The following is a 26086-nucleotide window of genomic DNA, read 5'->3' on the forward strand; positions in this document are numbered from 1 at the left end:
ACCCGTTTGTTTTGCCCACAGACTGTCCATACTGCCCACCTACTATGTGCCCAAAGATGGCCCGCTGTCCTCGTACAGGGAGTACGTCAGTATGTTACCTAACATTGACAGCCCTGAGGCGTTTGGTCAGCACCCTAACGCAGACATCACCTCCCAGATCCAGGAGACAAGGCTTCTGTTTGAGACCCTGCTCTCCCTACAGCCCCAGGTGACCAACACCCAGGGGGAGAGCCGTGAGGATAAGGTATGCCATCAGTGACACAACAAAGGTGAAATTAGCGTAATGTTATCTGGTTATAGACCCGTGTAAAATGTTAGGGCTGAGTACAAATACACTCAAGCCTACAAGTTAAGTACCCAGCAGAACTCATGGGTGTAGTGTCTGAACCAGTCGGTGGCACACTTAACCGGTTGGTGGCACACTTAACCAGTCGGTGGCACCCTTAACCAGTCGGTGGCACCCTTAACCAGTTGGTGGCACCCTTAACCAGTCGTTGGCACACTTAACCAGTCAGTGGCACACTTAACCAGTTGGTGGCACCCTTAACTGGATACTGGCACACATAACCAGTCAGTGGCACACATAACCAGTTGGCAGCAGACCAATTTGAGATATTACATTAGGGGAGTTTTGAGTTAGCCCCCCTTTTGTTACTAAAGGCAATCTGACTGTATCATGTGACTTGTGACTAGAGATTATCAGCACAGTGTACTGATAATCTATTTATCATATACCTCCTATAAAAGCTATTTTGGGACAATAAAATCCAGGTATGTACCTTGTATTCTGTCACTGTGTAAGGTTGTGTGATGTCCTGCACGGCACTTTCAAACCATTATGTGCATGTGCAGTGTGTTCTAAATATAGCTTATTTCAATAGTTCACAACCACAGTAAAACAACGAAAATGTAATTTATAAAACACCCTTTACATGTAACCACATGTATGCCTTTAAAGACATTTTTCTATCAAAGTATTAACAATTTTGAAAAACAAAAATCTAACCCTCCTCTGGATTGGGACTGACCAAAGTCATACACTTTGAAATAGAGTCTAGTCCAGATTTGTAATTTTCAAAATTAGTGAGTTGCACGTCGGTGTGGATGACAGAAAGCCTTTCAAAACTTCTGAAGTTTCTGCATAGGAAAGTTTGTCACCAAAGTTAATGGCTATCGGAACTTTGACAGAAATTCCAGTGGAATGTGCAGTTTGAGAAGGATGCATCCTGGAAAATCCCTGCAGTTGTACTTATGCGACTGTCATGGTTCACCTTGTGCTTGAAATTTTGTGAAAAAAAAAATATGCAATGGAGACCATTGAGTTGCTATACCAGCATGTAGGAGTCGGGTGCACACAGTTTTACTAGCATTTCGTTAAACAGCCAGGTAAACATTTTTGCCATGGTCTTCATTATGGATTTACGGATTTTCTCATTGGCTGACATTTATACCACACACTACTGGAAGCTTTTCTCCTGTAGTTGATGCTGAGGTAAAATGGCGATAACACTAAATGTGCATATGGTTTGAACAGTAAATCTGGCCTTTATGCTCCACGGCATGGAATCTGGTTATACTAACGATCACTCAGCAGACAACACAAGACGACGCAAATAATTATTGTAAACAGTTTGCCTTCAATAATGGTATGCAAACAGTGTAGAAAATTAAACAATTTCCGAGGGTTTTTAGGACAGTAAATGTTAATGTGAGTAGGTCAGCACTGCATGGAAATTCCCATATGGAATTCCAGGGTTTCCCAGTTAGTGCGAAAGTAGTTTGGCGCGTGCGAATGTGTTGGGGATGGTGATAAGGAAAAACATCCAACGATTCTGTATCAGGCAAGGCATGTTTATAATGTTTATAATAGCAATGACATCAATTTACTGCTCACCAGATTCGCCATGTTCTAGGGACAAAAATGGCACCTCTTTCAGGAACTTCACACAGACTTTCCACAACAATAGTTACCTAACATTTCTGACAGGTCACATGATATAATAAGGCTTTTTTGGACCATTAGTGATGGAAGAGTTTGAACTGAAGTCCCCCCTATTGAGATGTAGCATCCTGTTGCTGCCTCACTCAGTGATCAGCACTCACAGTAACCACATTGGTGAGAGGCTTCTGGGTCATTGCGCTGCGCTTGAGCTACTCACAGGTTGGTAAGGCATCAGTATAATGTGACGGGGGTGGGGGTGGGGGGTGCTTTGGATGGTGAGGGGGGTGAGGGGGTGATTGTTATGATACTTCGGTGGTGCAGTGACTCGTCCTGCCACTGAAAGAAACAGTGTATGTACACACAACTAATGACTCGTTATAGTTATATAACTGAACAATTGTTGAGTACGACATAAAACCCAATGTGTACACACATTCTGTTGGAACTAAAAAAGGTAAAGGGAGGCCTCCTTCACGGAGGTGGTTAGCGCTCAAGCGCAGCGCAATGACCCAGAAGTCTCTCACCAATGTGGTCACTGTGAGTTCAAGCCCAGCTCATGTTTGCTCCCTCTCCAGCCGTAAGTGGGAGATCTGCCAGCATTTTTGCAGATGATTATGGGTTCCCTAGCCAAGCTTCCTCTCACCATAATGCTGGCTTAGTAGAAATGAAATATTCTTGAGTAAGGCATGACATCAATCAAATAAATAAATAAACTCACCACCAATATGTAATATGAGATAAGAGATGACTGGTGTATTTGTAATGTGATTTCTTGTTTGTAGGTTCTTGACCTGTCCTCTACCATCTTTAAACAGCTGCCTGAGAACATAGACTATGAGGGAACAGCCAAGATCCTGGCTGTGGACCCATCCCCTCTCAACGTGGTGCTTCTACAGGAGGTCTGTGCTCATCAGAAATAACAGTGTAACCTTGAAAGAAAATCAGACTTAAAACTTGGTAGGGTTCAACCCTGCCCTGGGACAGGAAATTGTAGATTCCCGTTCTGTCACTGCTTGTTGGGCCTTGGTGACAGTAAACGGTTGGTGACACTCATGAGGCCAGTCTAGTACTCATTGTCCTCCACCAACAGGGTGTACAAGCCTCTGCTTGGGGACCTAGTCTGTTGTGTTCATGGAGCTTGTCACAAGGTCGGTGGTGTCCTCCAACTGACTGCCACTGACTACAGTAAAAGAGAAACTGTGTAGCTGTAAAACACACAAGTTGTTATCAACCTGAAACTGGATAAGTTCCCGGAGTTGTGTCTTTGGTGGACTGAAATCATGATTTACTTGACTTTTTGAAACAAACTTACCTGTAGTGCCATGCAAATGATAAATATTGTGCTATAGCAAATTTGCGCTGACAGTAATGGAAATACTTAATACTTGACCCTCCAAAAGTCTCCCAACATGCTCCTACGCCTCATGAGCGTTTGTCATTGTACCTTCAGATCCAGCGGTATAACGCTCTGCTGAACGAGATTCGCATATCCCTGAGTGACCTGGAGAAGGGTATCCAGGGGCTGGTTGTCATGACACTGCAGTTAGAGAGTATCTTCCAGTGTATGTTTGATGGACGGGTGCCTCCAGAATGGCTCAAGGTAACTTCACAAGCTTTGTAGAGGACTTTGTTAATATGATATGAACTTTCTCGTGTTGTTTGGGCACTAAAAATGCAGAAAAGGAAAAATTGAGAATCCAGTTATTTTGCCCTATCTCAATGGTTTTTTTTATAATTTTCGTGTTATTTAATGCTTTCTGATTGTGTAAATCTCTTCCACTGGTGGGATAGTCCACGCTTCCCTCAATTTTGATGATTTTCAAGTTTTTATTTGTGTTTTTGTACCTTTCTCTGACAATGTAAATGATTTTTTCCCCACGTAAAACAACAGTTTCAATTGGTGTGGTCTCAGTACTGATTATCCCTGTTCCAAGTGCAATGCCCAACTGTTAAGTGTACAGTATGCATTTAGAGGCCACATTCATGTACATAGGTATGCCCACCCCAACCAACAACCCCCACCCCCTTCCCCATTTACAGAAACTGACTAATAACCAAGAAATTGGTTACATGTTCCAGTCGGGAGATTTGCAGTTGGTAGTGGTTTACTCTGAGAACAATGCACACTGCTTCTTTTCTCTTCGGATCATCATACACCGTCGTGACAGTGTAATTAAAGTGACCTGAAATTTTGTACATGCTAAGGTGTTCCTTTTGTTCTATTGATCTTAGCAAGGACTAAGACTTTGAAAACATTTATTTTTCTTTTAAAAATGGATTTATTGTGGTTTTTAGTCACTTACAACATAATACACCCATATCAACCTGGTGATGATTTAAAATCAAATGAATATGTGAATAAATTTTGGAATTATCATGAGCCAGTAACAATGGTAACTTTGTGTCCACCTACAGGCGTACCCCTCCCTGAAGCCGCTGGCTGCCTGGACGAGGGATCTGGTGCTGCGTGTAGACCAGCTGGCTAAGTGGGCACTGACCGCTCACCCACCCACCATCTTCTGGATGTCTGGCTTCACCTTCCCCACGGGCTTCCTCACCGCTGTGCTGCAGACCTCTGCCAGGATGAACAGTGTATGTAGCCTACATAAACACCTGCTCACGTTGGAAGCACTCGGTATCCTCACATTCCACCAGGGGAATTTAATTCAAGCCGGAATTTTAAGACCCATTTACAATGCTTAGTTTATAGTGCAAGAAGATAGATGTAATTATCATAGATTTGTATTAGTTTGTGTAGTTAACAGCCAAATGTGAGTGCATGTGAAAGAGCATAAAACATGATGCATTCTGAAGAAGAGAGTTAATTCATTAGAAATGAATGAATGAATAATTATGGTTTAACGCTACATCGGCAATGTTCCAGACATATCGTGGCAAGAACAATTTGAAAACCTGAGACAGTGATTGGTTTTCGATATCATAGTTAACATGAAAAATGAAGCAAAAACATGTTTAAAAGCAGAAGAAAAAGAAAAGTGAAAACGGTTAAAACTGGAAAACCAGAAGGTTTCTGAAGTAGTTTATCCAGAATCCAGTATATGTACATATACATTTCTATGAAATAGGATAACCTGGATAACCCAGATGTTTTCCCTAATTTACAATCAATTTGCAATGTATCTGGCCATGTTGCTCTTTTTCCTGTTATCTCTACCTTTGACTGAGTTTGTGTTATATGCACTTGACACCATAAGCACTCAAAACGTCAGCTCACCAAGCATTGGCATTCAGACACATGTAAAGCTGTATGTGCATGTAATACCGCTTCTGACGTCATACTTGACTTGATATGTCATGCAGGTCTGCCCATTCAGAATAATAAAACCAAATTGTACAGAGACTACCAAATATTTAGTTTTTAATGTCAACCAGTTACATGGTTTAGCTTCAAGAACACTTTAGTTAAGTTGTAACAGTTGGTAATTTTTGAGAAAACGTCATCTGTTTAACAGTAGATTTTGAGGGCAGCCACCTGGAGTACATCTTTTCTGACTTTTGTCAGCAGGTGATATGATAAAAAAACATAACGTCTAATTAAATTCATTCAAGGTTTTGTACTTTCCTTGCGTGTTTTAACAGTCACACCTGACTTTTATTTGTTGTATTGTAGGTGTCTGTGGACACTCTATCCTGGGAGTTTACCGTAATGACGGTGGATGACTCCAACATTACAGGGCCACCCAAGGTAATCTCATTCACCAATCACACCTTACACAAAAGTTGAAACTTCAAAGCTACAGTTAAAATGTTTTGCTCTAGGAAGGCTACAATTTATACACTGTATTGCAGAACAATATACCAATCACAAGTTTTGCTCTTTCCAATTTTGAGTTTGCAATTTATGACTTAAGCCTTACATGTACATTTCCTGATAAATGCAAGTCTTAAGTTGCCTTAAGCTGTCCGATCGTTATACCTCATAAAGCATGTACTGTATCAACTTCGGGTCAGAGCTTTGCTCTATGCTTTATTCCTCTAGCTCACTTTGTGCTAGGTTTCAAGTATTCCACAATAACTAACTTAGCTTTTTTATATGATAGAGCTGCAGATTTATTGCTGTTGTCTATGGATAGGGTCACCAAAGGAGTGGTGCATTGTTTCAGTGTTCCACTATCACTCCACATGCACACCTTAGGTAAACTTCTGGCAGGTTACTATTTGCTAAAAGATTTGTTCCCTGCAAACTCCTTGGTTTCCTTCACAAAATTTGTCAGTAGACTTTGTTAGACTTCATACAATTTTAACTTTAATAAACTAACATAGTTTGGCTTAAATTGGCAAAGGACCTGATTACAGTCCTTTCAGGATTGATGGTCAGTCGTACTTGGCTGTAATGTAGACAGTCACAGGTTCATCCAAGTCATGCAGGTTTGTCCATTGATTGTGTATAATTCATGGAAGTTTAAAAGAAAATAGACCGAATATATATGTCGAATACAGTGCCCCGCACGCATGACAGGAAGATTAAAAAGCATAACTTCTTATTTTTGTGATGTAGCACAACCAAGAAAGTGCAGTTCAAAGTGAGTGAAATTTTATCAGTTCTAACGAATCAGGCGCGAGTTATTCATATAACTTGTGGACGCAGCTGTTTCTGCTTACGTCAGCCAGACCCTGTTTTACGTTTTAACCACATGACCGTGGGGTAGGTAACACTACATTGTGTTTCCAGTTGCTCTAACATGGTATGTCCTACAGCCTCGTAAGAATTCCTGATTAAAATTTGATTTATGCAGTTACCAAACACATCACAAAAACAAAATGTCTGTGGGCATTTGTCAGTTTTCACCCGTCTTCCAAAATGACTTAAATAGGTTGTATTATTTGTAGTCTCCTTCCTGTAACCATGTATATTTCAGCCAAATCTGATTGAGAGTGTCGTATTGTTTTTAGGACGGTGTACTGATCAAAGGCCTGTTTCTACAAGGAGCGGGCTGGGATGTGAAGAACCAGTGCCTGGTGGAGGCTAACCCCATGCAGCTCGTCTGTAAGATGCCCTCTATACACATGAAGCCGGTGGAGAACAAGAAGAAAATCAGCAAAGGTGAGCGGAATTCTCCACATTTACTGAAAGATAATTCCTGACTTCAGCAGACTGTGCAAAAGTATCGCAACAACACGATGTAAATGGGACTTATTGGTTTTATTTAAGCTTCGTCTTTTTTTTTTCTATTTTTTTTTCTATTTTTTTTTTTACATGTATATGTACATGTACCTGTTGCGCAAAGCAGTGTTCCTATCTTTGTAAAACGCTTCGTAATGAAACAACGAAAATGTTTTTGATCTAAGCCTGGCAGTGTGGTTCGATAGCTGCCGTAGGCCAGGAGGTTTGTCATACCTGTCCAAAGGCAGTTAGGTTTCTATTCCACAAATACGTCGTCACTTCAGTGTTGAGGAAATATAAGCTTCTTTTCTACACATATATCGTCACTTCAGTGTTGAGGAAATATCACCTTTAACTTTTCACCTGCTTGTTTCCCACAGGTGTGTATACCTGTCCGTGTTACTACTACCCTAACCGAGCAGGAACGGCCGGTCGTGCCTCCTTCGTCGTGGCCATAGACTTGAAGAGCGGAGAAAAGACAGCAGACCACTGGGTGAAGAGAGGGACAGCTCTACTCATGAGCTTGGATTATTAGCTCCATTCATCTCACAGTTGTGATCATATACGGTTTTCTTTATTATTGCTAACAGTTTTGAAGACATCATTTGCTGATTAGAAGACACGGATTGTCGGAAATTCTGAAGAGAAGTAAAGACGTGCATATGCTGGCCCCTTGTTGGATTAGTGTGAGGCAACCTTACACAGGGTGACAAGTTGTGCAGATGTCCAAATAAAGGAATACAGATAGATGCCATTTTTTGTAATTCTCCTACACATCTTCTTGATCAGCTTAGTCATGTTTTCTTCCTTAATATTTCTGATTTTGTTTCATCTCACTTCATACAATCCAGTCATTTAGAATGCGTGCCTTCATGCAAATGAAGACATGTTTTGTTTTTTTTTTATTTAGTAAGGCTAACCCTAGCTATAAATACATGTATTATGCGTATTTACAGAAATGTGACAGGAAGCTTGCGAGTGTGTGAACATTTAGTTTAAGGACATATTTCAGTTTTGGAGGTTTTCTCTCTCAGAAACTAAAAACATGAATAGGCATTAATACTCATTTTGGATATTTTTGTTAGTATCATTGTGTAAGCTTGTTTCATAACGACCTATTCCTCTGCATGTAATAAACTGAAGTGATGTTTCGTTGTTTAGTATGAAAGCATTCAAGCGTGTCTCTTTTAGAACATTTTTGCTTTCACATCACCTTAGTTGAAGTTTGGGTGGTATGAAACCCCTTGTTGTCATTGTCACAATCGCTCGCATGATTTCTGTCACTCTGCCTCTTCCATCGTCATGAAATTGACTTATTACGACAATATTTCACAACACTACTCATCTCATACGTTTTGTTGCTAAATGTTTTTTTTTTCCTGTATTTTTAAAGCATTCAGTTGATAACACTTACATTTTCACATCGCCCTTCCTTTTCTGTGTAACCATGTCACCATGGTTTAAATAAGTTCAAAATGACAATCTCATGAATACACCATTATGATTGTAATAACGGCTTGACATTTTCAACAGGGCCTTAACGCCAAATCACAGTATTACTCTCAGAAGAGTATAAACTCTCAAAAAAAAATATTCACTTGTATTTAGCATTTTTTTCTTATGATAGCCATATTGGTTTGTTATCTATTTTCCTGATGGGAATTTGGCATGCTTTTGTTATAATCTCCAGTTTGTTTGTCCTTGATTATTGACAGTTATTAATAATTGTTGTTGAACATGATATTTGTAATATAGTAAGTTTTAATTTGTTCTTCAAGGTGTAACTGTTTGTGATAGTGCTGTTAACTCTCTTTGCTTTGTCTGTATAGCAGTGTTATTTCAGTTGACTATTTTACCACAGTTTTGGTTGAGATATGCTTTTCGTGATCGGCAAAATCTGGGTGACCCTGAAGTGACATTTTCCCGTCTGACTTGATGAGTTGGAGTCAGATACCCTCCAGTTTTATTATTGTAGCCGGAGGTCACATAACTATTGTTGTGTTAGAAACTTGAACATCTAGTCTCAAAAAGCGTTAGTTAAATGCCATCTTGAAATGTATATTCTATGCAAGATCCGTTTCGAGCACATTCCGTCCATCCAAAGATATATATATATATATATATGGCAAGCACAAGCAGATTTGTTTACCTGCAACCACTGTAAGTATTGTCATGATTTAATATTTATTGAAACTATTCTTTGGTATATTTGATGTAATTCCAACAGTTTCGTTTGAATTTTACAAACATGCTATGTGTGAAATTACGTATGATGAAAACAAAAAATTTATGTTTTCGCCTGTTTTGAAAAGTGACTTTTTCCGTCCATTTAACAAAATAATTGACATGAAATATATGTGCATGTACTTTGGCCTTGTTGACTCTACATGGATTGTTTAAGGGAAGATCTCAGAAGTTACGTGGACACGATCTTTTGGAAACGGGAACAAGTTTGAGCGAGTGATAAAAATTTCGTTTCTTCTCACTGCGGTCAAACAACTTTGTGGTTGCTGTTTTGATATTCCAGTCTGACCATGTATCAAACAAAAGAACCTTTTGTTTTCGCCCTTTGCTGACGTCCATTCCAAGCAACCAGTGCAATGCAAAACTGACCAAAACTTTGGGTCTGAGACAAGCATGAACCGTCCTTGTCCCGTCTCTCAGAATGGACAGTTTGTCAGTAGAAATTCGCGTGCATGTCCGGCTCTCGGGTTGTCAGCTTGTCTTATTATAAATAAATTATAAATATATTATATTATAAATTTTATTATAAATTACGTGTTTATTTGATTGTTGTTTTACGTCGTGCACATAAAATATTTCACTCACACAATAAAGATCAATTTGATAGGTAGAGGGCGCATGGCATGACACTTTAAGAGTAACTGGCGAACTCCCCATCAAGTGTGAACGTATGTCATTGACAGAAGAAAACGTGTCTTCAACAAATTGCACGGGACATCTCAGAAAAGAGCAGCTTTGCCCGTTGTTATAAATACAACCATGGCTCTGAGAACAATGAAGCTAGAGATGTAATGAGGACAAATGTCCTGTCCGAGCCCATTGTGATAAGCCAGGAGCCTTGTATATACCGGCATATCTAAGCTATACACATAACGTTGATATGGATTTACGAAGTCTAAAGTTTCCAGATAGCACGCAACCTTATCGATTTCCAACAAAGTTTTATGAAGTCAGATATACATGACGAAAATGCAAGAGCGGCACATGCGCTGTATTTATTTATTTCTTTATTTGATTGCCTTTTCTAAGCAGTACAGAAGAATATTTCACTTGTACAACGGCGGCAAGCAATGTGGTGTTAGGAAATCGAACAGAACCCGAGGGAAACCGACGACTTTCCGCTGTACTTGCACATGTATTGTAAGCAGTATGATTGATCACTCGACCTTGAGCCGTTGATCTCCGGGACTATCGCAACTTCAGTTGTCCAAGGGATGGTTAAGTCAAAGTTCGCGACCAGCCCTCTGTGTTTCAAAATTCACAATCCTCCCATTAAAAAATTATCAAGCACTTCCTTTCCTTGGAATTCTATATACTAATATATAGATGGATAGATCAGTAGACTTCCAAGGAACGGAAATGATTGATAATTGAAATCTTTGTATAATTCATTAGCGTGACACTGGGTCAGTAGCGCTGTGCTCTAACCTCTCATTGCTGAGTACCAAATCAGGCGTCAACATGTTCAGATGTGAGCCTAGACATGCACTTCCAACTTCGACGCGGACGCTCCAAGCAATAAGCCAACGACGGGGAAAATTCATTTCCATGGAATTCTATGCTGATACCCAATAAATACGACATGGTATCCGTGGAATTCTATGCTGATACCCAATAATACGACATGGTATCCGTGGAATTCCAAGGTACTAACCTGATTGATAATTAGAGTCTGTCTGTCTACTCGGACACCTTGGACTTAAGACTTTGTTCACTTGGAGGACACAGGTGAATGAGGGGTGGAAAAGACATGGATAGCCCGGGGTAACCTATAGCCCTTCGCCACATATCTGACAAACCTCCTGACCTAAGTGTAATTATTCACCGCCCTTAACCGACAAGCGCTGAATTCGAGCCTGTGACATTGTTGCCTTTCCTGTCTGAGCCAGGAAAAATATTCCCTGTCGAAATATTTTTTTACGACAGAATCTGACATTACGCTTTAATGCGGCAGTAGCAAACCCTGGCGTCTTAATTGTACTATATTTTTAGTCCTAAAAGGGAAAGAAAGAAGAAATTTATATGAATAAATTCCGATAAATAGTAATTCTAGAGAAGTACACCAAAGATGACCAGACTTGTATGTGCGTGTATAAGATGGAGTCCACTGGCGGCGTCTTTGATGTCCACACGATTTATGAGTGAGTGAGTGCTTGGGGTTTAACGTCGTACTCAACAATTTTTCAGTCATATGACGACGAAGGAATCCTTAGGGTGCATGTACGTGTAATGTGCCTCCTTGTTGCAGGACGGATTTCCACCGCTCTTTTATTTAGTGCTGCTTCACTGAGACGACTTGCCGAAGGCAAGTAAGCCGCCCGCCCGAGCCATTATACTGATACGGGTCAACCAGTCGTTGCACTATCCCCTTCATGCTGAGCGCTAAGCGAGGAAGTTACAACTTCCTCTTTTAAAGTCTTAGGTGTGACTCGATCAAGGATTGATCCTGGATCTACCGGTCCCGAAGCGGACGCTCTACCAACTGTCACCGGGCCGGTCACACGATTTTGTCCGTGTCCGTGTATATATAATAACCCCAGGTTTAATAGGTAATGTTAATTAACAATGACAAGTAGATTTATAACAGTTAAAATAATCTAGGTCTTTATTTTCGCAGAGAAACACCACGGCTTTTAGAATTGGAGAGACAGAGGAGACAAACTAGCAGTTGAATGCATATAGGCCTATATATGCCTACATTTGAATGCATGTCTGCCGCAGACATAAGTCCTTTGAGATCATAGAAGTCTTTTATCTTTCTCAATGTGGCCATTCGCTGCTTATCAGTTCCAAGAAAAAATGTGTTGGTAGCATGAAAAAGGCCCTTCCTTAGCAGACTGGTACGTCGTCTAGTTCATTGCTTCATGTGAAGTACAGAAGGCTGCCAAACTTATTTTGGAAGTCCCGTCAGTAAAGTCAATGGTGGGTGACGTTGTGCTTTTTTTTTTGCGTACATCTTTCACAAACTGCTAGTATTTCTACAAGAAAACACTTCGCTCAGAACATCTGGTTGTCATGTATATTTAAAGTTGTCTGCCATTTCCACCAATTCGAATGACCTGTGTTGATGAGTTTTACTGATGCGGGTCTTGGAAATCATCCATGTGCTGACGACAGTTCTGCGTGCACGCATCCCGCTGCTCATTACACGTTTCCCGGCATTCACTGCGGGGGTTCTTGGAGCATTTGATACACACGAAATGTTTATCGTAACAGTCCACCATACAGGGGACGAAATTTCTGGGCACATCGTCAGTATATGTGGGATGCGCAGCCAGTAATATGGCACAGCCGATTACACACAGGAACATTGCACGGTTCTGGGGAAAAAAGAGAAAAAATATGTCGTTACACAGGATTTCGTACTTCAACTAAATAGTAAAAGCGTCACTACTAAAAGTACCATTGGCAGTGTTGCGCGGGTATAAGAACGGGAAGGTCGTCCAAAAGATCAATATTTGCATGATTTTCATGATCCCAAAGGGGTCAGTATTTATCCTCTTGCCGAAATATATTTCAGGCCGACATACACACGAAACACGAATTCATCACAATGAAGACAACTGAGGATCACTTAAATAGTACCAGCCAGTGGGCCTACCTCGGCCAAGGCACATCACGTTTTCAAATCCCACGAACGCTTTGATCAATGTCACGTCTCACACGATGAGATCAGTACAATGGCCTGCTCGGGGCCGTTGTTAGGCAGGGTATTTTCCTTACGCTAGGTGGACTCGTTTGTAAGCTTCAACTCAGTTTGCAAGAATGCACAAGTTGATTATATCAAAACGATGTTACGAGAAGTTTTTCCACATGTTGTTGTTGTTAGCTGCTGAATTACACCCACTGCAGGTTTTCAGGACAGGAAAACACATGCTGTAATCAGTACAGCTGTAATACAACCATTTAATACCAAAACGTGAAAGAGCATCATTTAGGGATTTTCTGAACGTAATATATTTGCTATTGAGGGCTGCTATAACAACGCTATGTATAAGCGAACTATCAAAGATGCCATCTGTGGAGTTTTGAACAAAAGACAATATATTTGCCTTTCCGGGATGACATGATAGCACCAGATAGAGACATACTAAATGAGGTGGCGGCGTCTGTGCAGATTTCTGGAGAGGATAACATATTCGCTATTTAGCGCCGCTAGAATAGCGCTTTGCAGAAACTAACTATCATAGATAGGTCTGCGCGGTTTTGTTGAAATGATATATATTCGCTATGGAGTTCGGAGATGATAACGCTATGTAGAAGCTAACTTCTAGAGGCCAGCTATGTTGATTAGTTGACAGAACAATATATGTCCCTATGTAGGAGCTCACTATCAAAGAGGACAGGTGGGCGGATATTTTGGGTAAGCGATACATGCACTATTTGGCGCTTCTATTATAGCGCTGTGTACAAGCTAACTATCAAGGAGGCCACATGTGGGGATTTGTTAAATAAATAAATAAATAAATAAATAAATAAAATGTAATAAAATAAATAAATGAATAGTTTTGATAGCTGTAGATGATGATTAATATAGGGTGTAGACAAATGCAGTTATTCTGATGTGTAGCCTCCAATCCAGGCTCTACATGTGCATGTAGCTGGTTTGGCTGTGGTTTGAAAAGAAGAGATTTGTCAGGTCCGTGGAGAAGGGCGCGGAAGATTTACTCCTGCGGGCTTAATGCGCCCGGCTTCTCATACTCCTTACAGTGCACGCGTCCCTCTATACCTTTCCTTTTGCATCATTGCCAGCACTAGTAAATTTTTTATAGAAACCTTGCACAACACCGAGGTCACTGGGGTTACGGTGATAATGCAGCAGGTGATGTCAGGAAACACAAACAATTCTTCCCAACATTTTTCTCTAATAATACTTTATACACATTATTTCTCTATATATGCAGTATGTACAGCATGTCTGGAACCAAAACTTAAAACAATTTTATTCATGAAAGCTGATTTAATAATTCTGCGAGAGGAAACACGTGATGAGGGTAAACCTAAACAAATATACATGTATGTGCATCTCATAGGTTCCGCAGGTCAAGCTTGTCTAGTGGTGGCAGAGATGTAAAGCAAACGGCAGAGAGAGACGCATGCACTGTAAGGAGTATGCTGACATTGTCCACCCATGAACCTCACCTCAGTAGTAATGGTCTATAAAGTGGAATATGTTTGAGTGTACCAGTACATGTTATACATATAGGCCCACGTCGGGTGTTGAACGCCAATCAACTGTAAGTGGATAGACAAAGACAAAGACAAAGATGAAACAAGATTTCAAGGGGAAGCCTGGGAAAGTTCTTTATAGCAACCCATTCGTTTTTTTTTTTATCATTTTTTTTATTTCATTTAAATTTCTTCTTGTTTTAATGAATATATGGGCGTGTAGCGCGAATTTCTGCCAATCGTTTCCATTGTTCAAGTGTAGAGGGATTATATTTCCTTTTTACTCTGAAAGTCTATGGTGGGTACCAGTTCTCATTCAACGCTAGATAGCGCCTTATGAATTTTGGTACAAACCATGGGATGATGTAAACGATTACACCAAACTTGTGGAAGCCTCACTACATAATTTTGAATTTGAGGTAGATTGCATTCTTCCTGATTTAAATAATCTGTTTTTAAATCCAAGTTAGAAGAGAAACCATGAATTCCAGTAGTGAAATAAATATGAACTGATGAAGGTCCTTACAGAATGTTCAGTTCAACAATAAACAACAACACTTTTATTTTCCCTATGTACAAGGACGTGGATGATAGAGATGTAGTGGTGTTTCTAATTCATCAAAACACAGCACAATATCATTATGGTGTACCCGTTACCTCCAGAAACTCCTCAGTTCCTGATACTTCCTCCTAATATCTACAGAGACTCCATCCACACTAACGTTAAACACTGCCGAAATTCCACTAGAGGTTCTACACCAGCTGATTCCGTCAGCGTACTTCCCGTGGATCTTAATGCTTCTGCACTCTTAATACTTCACCTAGTATCTACAGAGACTCCATCCACACTAACGTTAAACACTGTCGAAATTCCACTAGAGGTTCTACACCGGCTGAATCCGTCAACGTATTTCCCGTGGATCTTAGTGCAGTGTACTTCACCTATTATCTACAGAGGCTCTATCCACACTATCGCTGAGCATTGCCGAAATTCCACCAGAGGTTCTACACCGGCTGATTTCGTCAACGTATTTCCCGTGGATCTTAGTGCTTCTGCACTCTTAATACTTCACCTAGTATCTACAGAGACTCCATCCACACTAACGTTAAACACTGCCGAAATTCCACTAGAGGTTCTACACCGGCTGAATCCGTCAGCGTATTTCCCGTGGATCTTAGTGCTTCTGTACTTCACCTATTATCTACAGAGGCTCTATCCACACTATCGCTGAGCATTGCCGAAATTCCACTAGAGGTTCTACACCGGCTGAATCCGTCAACGTATTTCCCGTGGATCTTAATGCTTCTGCACTCTTAATACTTCACCTAGTATCTACAGAGACTCCATCCACACTAACGTTAAACACTGTCGAAATTCCACTAGAGGTTCTACACCGGCTGAATCCGTCAACGTATTTCCCGTGGATCTTAGTGCTTCTGTACTTCACCTATTATCTACAGAGGCTCTATCCACACTATCGCTGAGCATTGCCGAAATTCCACTAGAGGTTCTACACCGGCTGATTCCGTCAGCGTATTTCCCGTGGATCTTAATGCTTCTGCACTCTTAATACTTCACCTAGTATCTACAGAGACTCCATCCACACTAACGTTAAACACTGTCGAAATTCCACTAGAGGTTCTACACCGGCTGAATCCGTCAACGTATTTCCCGTGGATCTTAGTGCTTCTGTACTTCACCTATTATCTACAGAGGCTCTATCCACACTAACGTTAAACACTGCCGAAATTCCACTAGAGGTTCTACACCGGCTGATTCCGTCAGCGTATTTCCCGTGGATCTTAGTGCTTCTGCACTCTTAATACTTCACCTAGTATCTACAGAGACTCCATCCACACTAACGTTAAACACTGTCGAAATTCCACTAGAGGTTCTACACCGGCTGAATCCGTCAACGTATTTCCCGTGGATCTTAGTGCTTCTGTACTTCACCTATTATCTACAGAGGCTCTATCCACACTATCGCTGAGCATTGCCGAAATTCCACCAGAGGTTCTACACCGGCTGATTCCGTCAGCGTATTTCCCGTGGATCTTAATGCTTCTGCACTCTTAATACTTCACCTAGTATCTACAGAGACTCCATCCACACTAACGTTAAACACTGTCGAAATTCCACTAGAGGTTCTACACCGGCTGAATCCGTCAACGTATTTCCCGTGGATCTTAGTGCTTCTGTACTTCACCTATTATCTACAGAGGCTCTATCCACACTAACGTTAAACACTGCCGAAATTCCACTAGAGGTTCTACACCGGCTGATTCCGTCAGCGTATTTCCCGTGGATCTTAATGCTTCTGCACTCTTAATACTTCACCTAATATCTACAGAGACTCCATCCACACTAACGTTAAACACTGTCGAAATTCCACCAGAGGTTCTACACCGGCTGATTTCGTCAACGTATTTCCCGTGGATCTTAGTGCTTCTGCACTCTTAATACTTCACCTAGTATCTACAGAGACTCCATCCACACTAACGTTAAACACTGCCGAAATTCCACTAGAGGTTCTACACCGGCTGATTCCGTCAGCGTATTTCCCGTGGATCTTAATGCTTCTGCACTCTTAATACTTCACCTAGTATCTACAGAGACTCCATCCACACTAACGTTAAACACTGCCGAAATTCCACTAGAGGTTCTACACCGGCTGAATCCGTCAACGTATTTCCCGTGGATCTTAATGCTTCTGCACTCTTAATACTTCACCTAGTATCTACAGAGACTCCATCCACACTAACGTTAAACACTGTCGAAATTCCACCAGAGGTTCTACACCGGCTGATTTCGTCAACGTATTTCCCGTGGATCTTAATGCTTCTGCACTCTTAATACTTCACCTAATATCTACAGAGATTCCATCCACACTAACGTTAAACACTGCCGAAATTCCACTAGAGGTTCTACACCGGCTGATTCCGTCAGCGTATTTCCCGTGGATCTTAGTGCTTCTGTACTTCACCTATTATCTACAGAGGCTCTATCCACACTATCGCTGAGCATTGCCGAAATTCCACCAGAGGTTCTACACCGGCTGATTTCGTCAACGTATCGTCCATGGATAAATAGCTGCACGTCACAAACCTGTTAAAATCTATCACAGTCACCGATGTGGGAAATAAGTTTTTCCCTCCATAAGTTTAAATCTTCTCAAGTAATGTCAGACTTTAAAATCAACAATTAGAATCACCTAAAGAACTAATAATTCCTTTTCTCCACGAATTTAATTAAAAAGCTTATATCACGTCTACAAGAGCCTATGTATGCATAAAAATTACCATATGCATGAGACCCGATTACGCGCAAAATGGCTAGCTCACGAGCACGGTTAGACCTCATCTTTAAGAGTAAATTTTACGAAAAATGTACTTTGAAACAATGCCATTCTGAGTAAGAACTGTTATTAAAAGCTTCCTAGATTATATCTACCACATACTCAACCATATTTTATCAAATCTGACACTTGAATTTCAAGTGCTAAAATCTTTGACCGATGTTGTTATAACCACACAAATCCTATTCTAAGCAAACTTCCAAGATTATTACCACGTGAAATCACCACTCACTACTCTATAACAGTCTCAGAATGACCCCAAGTATAAAACTATGGTTACTTCTTGTCCGAAATGTCAAGAAATGCCTTCAACTACGAATGCGAACCAACAACAAAATCTAGTTCTCCAGGATCGACCTAATAAAAAGCTCAGCCAATGTTATTGTAAGACGTCACCAATTATTATCTTTCAAACAGCACGTGACGATAATAATCTACAGTAATTGTGCAAAATATAGTACTTAAAACAAACCAGATCTCTTGTAGCTGAAGCAACAACTATTGAATGTCAAATACTATACTGACATTATCAATCAATCAGTAATGGAGCTACGCTCATATGTACACAAGAGGGGAGGGGTAATAAGCAACCACAATGATTGAAATATACTTATATAATATACAGAGTTAAACTCTGCTGTAACGAGTCCAATATTCACCGAAAGTCAAATCCAGTGATGGTATCAGTCCCCGATATATGTAAATATATCGGTGAAAGTTCAGTGTTCTGTTTCCTGTCCATAAAAATGTTCCTGAAATAATGTGTATAATTTAAATCTTACTGTCTTATTATGTTACTAGTTAAATGGTAAACTTGCCACAGTGTGAATCTGGCGAATTTGAATGATACAGCCGGTGTCAATTGCCATGCAGCCCAAACCCCACCCCACCCCCCCCCACCCCCCCACCCTCTCTCCCCGCACACACACACACACACACAAAGAAAAAACCCCAATTAAGACTTGGGGGATTCAGTTCTGAACAAATCAATCTATTTATAATAACAAGTTTGCACTTACCATGGTTAGCAGATTCTAGTTGAAATCACTTGGCTTGGATTAGAACGGTGACAAAGTACAGAGAAGCGGTTGATCTCTCCCAAGATAAAGTTCTGTCTTATATAGAGGCGAAGTACACATTCTCGTTCAAGAAAGGCTTATCGTTCTTTGTCAATATCCAGTTGTAGATAGCGTCTATGATGCAAATAGAAACCATCGATGGAGAGAACAACAGGGCTCACACTGTTAAGAAGACCGTAAGTGTTCTGGGCCAAAATTATAATTGAGTAAAGATACTTTTAGCTAAATAAGGTCGTGTTTAAGGGTAATCTTTTAATATCATTACAATTGACTCATCCTCTAAAGTTTTTGATGAGAAAATATGGCGGTCATAATGGCCAGAGCCTGCGTTTCTATAGTTGCATGTCTCATGGGTGCTGAATAACCGATCCCGGAACCTTTGTCACGTGGTTTTGTGTTACCGTGTCTGATAACCGACTGTTACCACCACATGTTTGTCTGACAGAGTCTAATTTCAAACAGATAGCCAAATAGCTATCAAGTTCCATGAGTGACCCAGTAAGTATTGCAGAATGGGGGTAACAGACGACGGTGTGTGGAACAGGCACCTTTGACTGCACAATATCCTGTCACAGCCGGCCAGAAAGTGGCCAAAGTGGGCCTGGTGGGTGTCAAACCCTGTATCACTAGCCGGCAAACGGATCCAGTTTAATGCATTATGACTTCGTATACGAATTTTAATTACAGAAGTTGACACACGTCATATTGCTTTGGTTTAAACAGCGGAAGAGGACCTTTGCATATTAAAGTAAAAGTTTGCGCCTTTTATTTTCTTACGCGACTGTACACTTTTTCGTGGATCCAAATTGATCTTTGCGCCATTCTCAGACTTTAATCAGATTAGGCGAAATAATAGGTTTAATCCGACCATGACCTAATTGCAGCTCGACTATTTAATCCCGATTCTTGGCTAGCTGTGCACCTCTTACTGGTACGTCAATGCTGACGTCATACCTGCGGTTCAAATTTAGGAACCAACATGATTGGCTGAGGCCCTGATCAATTATAACAGGCTGTGGCGTAATTGATGAGATGTTATATGCAACCTCACGTGAACCAGTCCTCCATTTGTTTGACGTGGCATTTACGGCCCCTTCTAGGCGTTAAATTACACGCATGTCAGGTTTGGAAGTCTTGTCTACTCATTTGATGTCAATACATGAAATCGGGCATGCAAAACTTTGTGAGATCCAACTTTAAATCTCACAATTTCAAGCTTCAGGTGTGGGTATATTAGGAACATATAATGTTTATTAATAGTTTAATTACCTGTGCTTTACGCTCTGCTAATGAGTACTTTATTTACATCAAACAAGTAAAATTTAACGAATGTGATGGAAACTATTGCGCCTCGCCTAAAAAGATACCTGACAAACCTTCATACAGAAAGCGCGACCGGTTCAGCAAAGGTCAGCTTTTAACGCGCGATCATAAAGTATCTATTTGTTTTGATTCGTGTTTTACTATCTCAAGAATGTTTCATTTATACGACGGCGGTCAACATTGTGACGGGAAGAAAACATCGGGTGTAACACCATGCAATAGCAGTACATGTGCTCGCAGTGTGTATAGCCTATCAGGAGGCTTATTAAAACTGTCGACATTTCAGTCCCCCTACATCATTCCGTTTTTTTCCACCCATATAAGACTGACCAGCGTTATACCAATAAAAATTCTTAAATATGATGTTAACCACCGTTCGAATAAATAAACACATGTGTTACGTCAAGCTGTGAAAAATAGCCTGTGTTCTATATAATTTTTGTACATAGATATATGTAATATATCACATATAACCGGCTCATATCTAGTTTCTTGAGATACGAAATGTCAACTGATAAAATGCCAGCTGACATTAAACGTTGAAATTAAGAGAAAGCATAGGTCGTTTGATAGAACAAGAATTGATTTCAGTTCATGTCAGAAAATTTATCTAGTTTCTTGTTTAAGGCAATGATGAAGAATTTCTCGATTATGCAACAAGTTTAAATTTATGGCAAGGGGAAACAGGTGTGTTTGGGGTAAAGCATAGTGCCGAACTTTGCCAAGTTACTGACGAAGTTTCTCACGTGCGGCATACAGACACCCACACCATACTTAATGAAAACATGTGCATGGTTAGGCTGCACAAATGTCCGCACGATCGACCGTCGACGACTGTTTATTGTTACCCATGAATAATGAGTGGAAGGTGTGAGGATGGACAAATTGCCTGCCCAAGTTTGGGATTGAACCTACAACTTATATAGCGCGAACTGAAGGAACAATATCACCAATGCCGTCGCTGTGAATTCAACTCCAGCTCATGCTGGCTTCCTCTTCGTTCGTACGTTTGAAGGTCTTCCAGCAACCTTCGGACCGTCGTGTGTCAACGTCGGACTCCATTCAGTTTTGTCCTTCCGTAGAGGTGGCTTATAAATAAATAAATAAATAAATAAATAAATACACACTGGCTTGCTTTCCGGTCTTACATGCTAAAGTATGTCAGCAACCTGCGGATGGTCGTGGGTTTCCTCCAGACTCTACTCGGTTTCCTCTCATCGTAATACTGGCCGCCGTCGTATAAGTGAAAGTGACAAACACTGAAAACGGAATTAATTTAATTTAAAACAATTTAACACATCAGATTTTATCGTGCATGAGATGTATGTGTTTTTAGGCACGAAGCTATACAGCCACACAGGTAAGTCTGTCATCTACTTTTGTAATGAACCCTTATCTAATTGATAATCATTTCGACATAAGCTATAACCACACAGGTAAGTTTGTCACGTCATCAATAAAAAGTAACCAGTGGTGGACCCATATATACATGGCAACCTTTCCGACATGAATCTACAACCTCACAGGTAAGTTTGTCACGTCATTAATAATAAATAACCAGTGGTGGACTCATATATACCTGGCAACCTTGCCGACATGAATCTACAACTTCACAGGTAAGCTTGTCACGTCATCAATAATAAGTAACCAGTAGTGGACCCATATTTACCTGGCAACCTTGCCGACAAGAAGCTACAACCTCACAGGTAAGTTTGTCACGTCATCAAAAATAAGTAACCAGTGGTGGACCCATATATACCTGGCAACCTTTCCGACATGAATCTACAACCTCACAGGTAAGTTTGTCACGTCATCAATAAGTAACCAGTGGTGGACCCATATTTACCTGACAACCTTTCCGACATGAATCTACAACCTCACAGGTAAGTTTGTCACGTCATCAATAATAAGTAACCAGTGGTGGACCCATATTTACCTGACAACCTTTCCGACATGAATCTACAACCTCACAGGTAAGTTTGTCACGTCATCAAAAATAAGTAACCAGTGGTGGACCCATATATACCTGGCAACCTTTCCGACATCAGTCTACAACCTCACAGGTAAGTTTGTCACGTCATCAATGAGTAACCAGTAGTGGACCCATATATACCTGGCAACCTTTCCGACAAGAAGCTACAACCTCACAGGTAAATTTGTCAGCTTATCAAGCACACTATATATAGGGGTCAATAGATACCTGACAACTCTTCTGACTTGAAGATACAGCAAATGACCCCATGCAGCTTTAATGCCGTTGCTGCTACATACGTTGATAGACAGATTAGCAAAGGGAGGTAATTTGAAGCCCATGCGGCGTTCGCTCTCGGGGAACCCTTTTTTACTTGTTAAAACTGGAACATTTGAACTTTTGTGACATTTACGGTGAATTAACCTTGTTTACAATGACCGTTATTCTCTAAAGGTATCAAAATAAATACGCTATTTAAGTCACTAGTGAAATTGTATCCCATTAAACTTAATAAGGTCTGTTAATGTCAATATAAGTTTATGTTTGTCAAGTTTGTCAATATAATAACGCGTCTCTCCGTCTCCCGTTACAATTATTATTGCTTTGAACTTACACAAACAACGGTAATAGCCGATAACAACAAGACGTCACATGACAAGGGTTCCGGATCTCTCCCCACCTCACCCAACCCCGTCACTTGGACAGGCGTATAAAATTGGCTATTGGCAGCGTTTGTCGGTCATCGAGAGAGAACTGAGTTCCTGATATACACTGTATACACGAGGAGACGCAAAAATTGTACGGAATGGTAAGTATTTGAATATATAAAGGGTATTGCACAATCAAGGCTGAATATCATAAATATATTTCCTTTGAGAGGTGCAAATGATAAGTCACGAGACGAGTGTTTTATCATTTCCACGTTTGGCGAGAAAAATATTTATGGCATTCATCCTTCACTGTGTAATGTTCTAATTATTATTTGTATTTTGACAATATTATCATTTTTTGTATTTGAACAAGTTTTTTACCTGTAGGCCTTCACAGATTTGTGTAGATCATGTGTCGTCTTTTATGACGTTGTGTCTTGCTGCGTGACGTGAGGAAGTTAAAGTTGACTGAAATTGTATTATGACGTTACTGAGCTCGGATTGGAGAGTTATAAAACGAAATGTTTCTTTTTGGACATCATGGTGCATGGGTGTGTAATAACAAGATATCTAGCTGAGCCAAACAAATGTGAAAGTTTGGAACGTACATGTGGGCTACCGTATCCCACACACTTGATGTCATGTACTGTCAATCTGTATTTTAGACATTTACCTTAAAATCGGTCGTTTAATACTGCATGTATTCCCCTTATGTAGCTAAAATGTTTAAGAATGTTAATTTATGATAATTATAATGTTTCCTGTTTGCTTTTGTATACTGGAGAAGTTTAACGCTTCGCGTGGTCATTTATATCGTTATCTTTATTTTAACTATGAAAGTTTTGGAACTTTCTAGCTCTCAGCTGACTGCTCACAGTCTATACCTGGAAAGGCATTAACAATAAAAAAAAATAAGAAGAAATATAAAATAAAAACTTTATTTCTCTTGCTATTGTAAAACAAAACATTAAAAACGAATAGATTTCAAACACGGCCATTGGCTCAGAGGTATAAAATGATCATATTTGAAGTAAGTGTTTCTCACCGGCCATATACTAAATCGGGGAAAATGTTTAATTCTGAAGAAAATTTGCTTTCTAAAATAATTTCCACGGCTGGAGAACCTGTTTGAAGGTAAATAAATATATACAGAGCACACGGATCGATTTATAACACAGTGATTCATAAAACGCCTGATACCCGTGTAATCAGCAAATAACTGCACAGACCGCGATTAAGGGAATCAAAATGGTCTATAGTACAAACTCCATTACTACTATCTGCAAATAATGAAATAAGTGCTGATAACAATTATTAAGAAATGCCAATGATTTCACATATCTGATATGCGATCTCCGTACACACCATAATGGCGTCACACCTGTCATTTCAGTGTGCTGAATGTCAGCCCATATATTGTGAATCTGACTAATTTTCTGATTTGTCTGAATGTGAGAGCTCTAGTCATCTAAGAAAGATAATTTAATGTTTGTTTGGAAGCTTGAATAATACCCGACTGGAGTTTCAACACCAAAAGTAATATTTTTACATTATACATTCTCTTTTCATGCGAATTATTAGGGCAAATACTGTATATTTTTTCGCAGAATGTAACTTGGAATATTACGGTGTAAGGCCTTACGCTGACATATGCACACGGTGCAAGGTACATACCATGTTAACACAGTGTTTAATCTGCTCACAATTGTTTCGGTTTTTTCCCTAAAGACACGTATTTCACCTGGCACGAAAGATATTTGTATGTATAATGTATTCATATGTATATGTAATGTTCGGGATGCATTTAATGTTCAGAATACAGGTAATGTTCAGGACACACGTAATGTTCAGGACACATGTAATGATCAATATACGTGATAAGAATACACATACTGATCAGAATACACGTGTGTATATTGTTCAAGGTACACACATTGATCACTATACATGATTAGAATGCACACGATGATCACAGTATGTACGTACATATTGTTCAGGATACACGTAATGTTCTTGATACAGGTAACATCCAGGATGCGAACAATGTACAGGATACACGAAATGGCCAGCGTACACGTAATTATCAGAATATCGGTAAAGATCAGAATACACGTATTGTTCAGGATACTGGTAATGTTCCGGACAAATCAAAGATGTCACTAATTTCCATGTGAACATGTAAAGTAGTGCCCAAACTAAAACTGCTCGCCCACACATACATCGAGCGTCTTTCTCTTGATTCGCTTCATTTCTTGTCTCAGAGTATTTGTATGCTGTTTTCTTTTCGATATTCAAATGCTATTTAATAATTTCTCAACGTGTTTTTTATTTTAATGTTTTATCTGATATTTCTTTATGTGTGATTTATCTTTCTAAATGTGTTATTTATATCTATATGTGTTCTTTATTTATTCTTCCAGACTAGAGCCGTGTTTGTGTGTGCTATCCTCAGCAGCGCCCTGTTACTCACTGTTCAAGCGACCTACACGGACCAGGTCACCAACGACTTCGTCCCCTGCATGGTCGACTGCTACGACAACGTCATTTCCTGCAATGCTTGCTCGTCCTACGGTCTGGACCCGTGCCGTGCCAGGTGCAGGAGTAGCTTTGCCGCTTGTACACTCCGCTGTCGACGTTACATGGCAGACTTCGAGGACCCACACGCATAGGACGGTCAAGAGCTCATGCGTGAGGTAGCATCCGGATGATGAAAATGAAACGATCGGGACGAAATGGCACTTTTAATGACAAAAAGAACTTGAATTATTTTCGTTTTGCTCAAATCTGTGTGATAAGACATTCACATGTATGTGTTTTCTAAATACTGATTTAACGCAAGTTCCCTTACGATTTGAGGTTTAGACGAACGAAGTTTATGTTTCAATCTGAATGCCTGTCTATAAAACTTGATTATTAAAGGATTTTCTGATAATTTAAACTGCTCTTAATGGCCTAGAATTGAAGTTTTGGTTTTTAATGAATGATATGGCTTAACGCCACATCATCAATTTTGCAGCCATATCGTGGCGATTTTGGCTTTTGAATCGGTGTTTGGTCCGAATACAATTTTATGTCGATTTATTTATTTATTTATTTATTTGATTGGTGTTTTACGCCGTACTCAAGAATATTTCACTTATACGACGGTGGCCAGCATTATGGTGGGAGGAAACTGGGCAGAGCCCGGGGGAAACCCACGACCATCCGCAGGTTGCTGCCAGACTTT

The 26086-nt window shown here is 40.1% G+C and overlaps 1 protein-coding gene and 2 long non-coding RNA genes across 3 annotated transcripts in view; 2 read left to right on the forward strand and 1 right to left on the reverse strand.

Annotated features, from left to right (window-relative positions):
- Positions 1-9685, forward strand: part of LOC135479353 (dynein axonemal heavy chain 2-like) — a 59221-nt gene extending 49536 nt beyond the window's left edge. Inside the window, 7 exon segments of the mRNA XM_064759177.1 lie at positions 22-244; positions 2725-2841; positions 3393-3542; positions 4358-4534; positions 5574-5648; positions 6857-7007; positions 7448-9685. Coding sequence (XP_064615247.1) covers positions 22-244; positions 2725-2841; positions 3393-3542; positions 4358-4534; positions 5574-5648; positions 6857-7007; positions 7448-7602 — 1048 coding nt within the window. The 3' untranslated portion in view covers positions 7603-9685.
- Positions 9686-11888: 2203 nt separating this feature from the next.
- On the reverse strand, positions 11889-18999 carry LOC135479383 (uncharacterized). Its single transcript, XR_010445847.1, has 2 exons — positions 18856-18999; positions 11889-12631 (listed from the first exon to the last, which is right to left on the reverse strand). It is a non-coding gene; the product is annotated as an uncharacterized LOC135479383 (long non-coding RNA).
- Positions 19000-22946: 3947 nt separating this feature from the next.
- LOC135479884 (uncharacterized) lies at positions 22947-25818 on the forward strand. Its single transcript, XR_010445882.1, has 2 exons — positions 22947-23018; positions 25281-25818. It is a non-coding gene; the product is annotated as an uncharacterized LOC135479884 (long non-coding RNA).
- The last annotated feature ends 268 nt before the right edge of the window (positions 25819-26086 follow it).

This window comes from Liolophura sinensis, chromosome 12, assembly GCF_032854445.1.
Source record: "Liolophura sinensis isolate JHLJ2023 chromosome 12, CUHK_Ljap_v2, whole genome shotgun sequence".
NCBI lineage: Eukaryota > Metazoa > Mollusca > Polyplacophora > Chitonida > Chitonidae > Liolophura > Liolophura sinensis.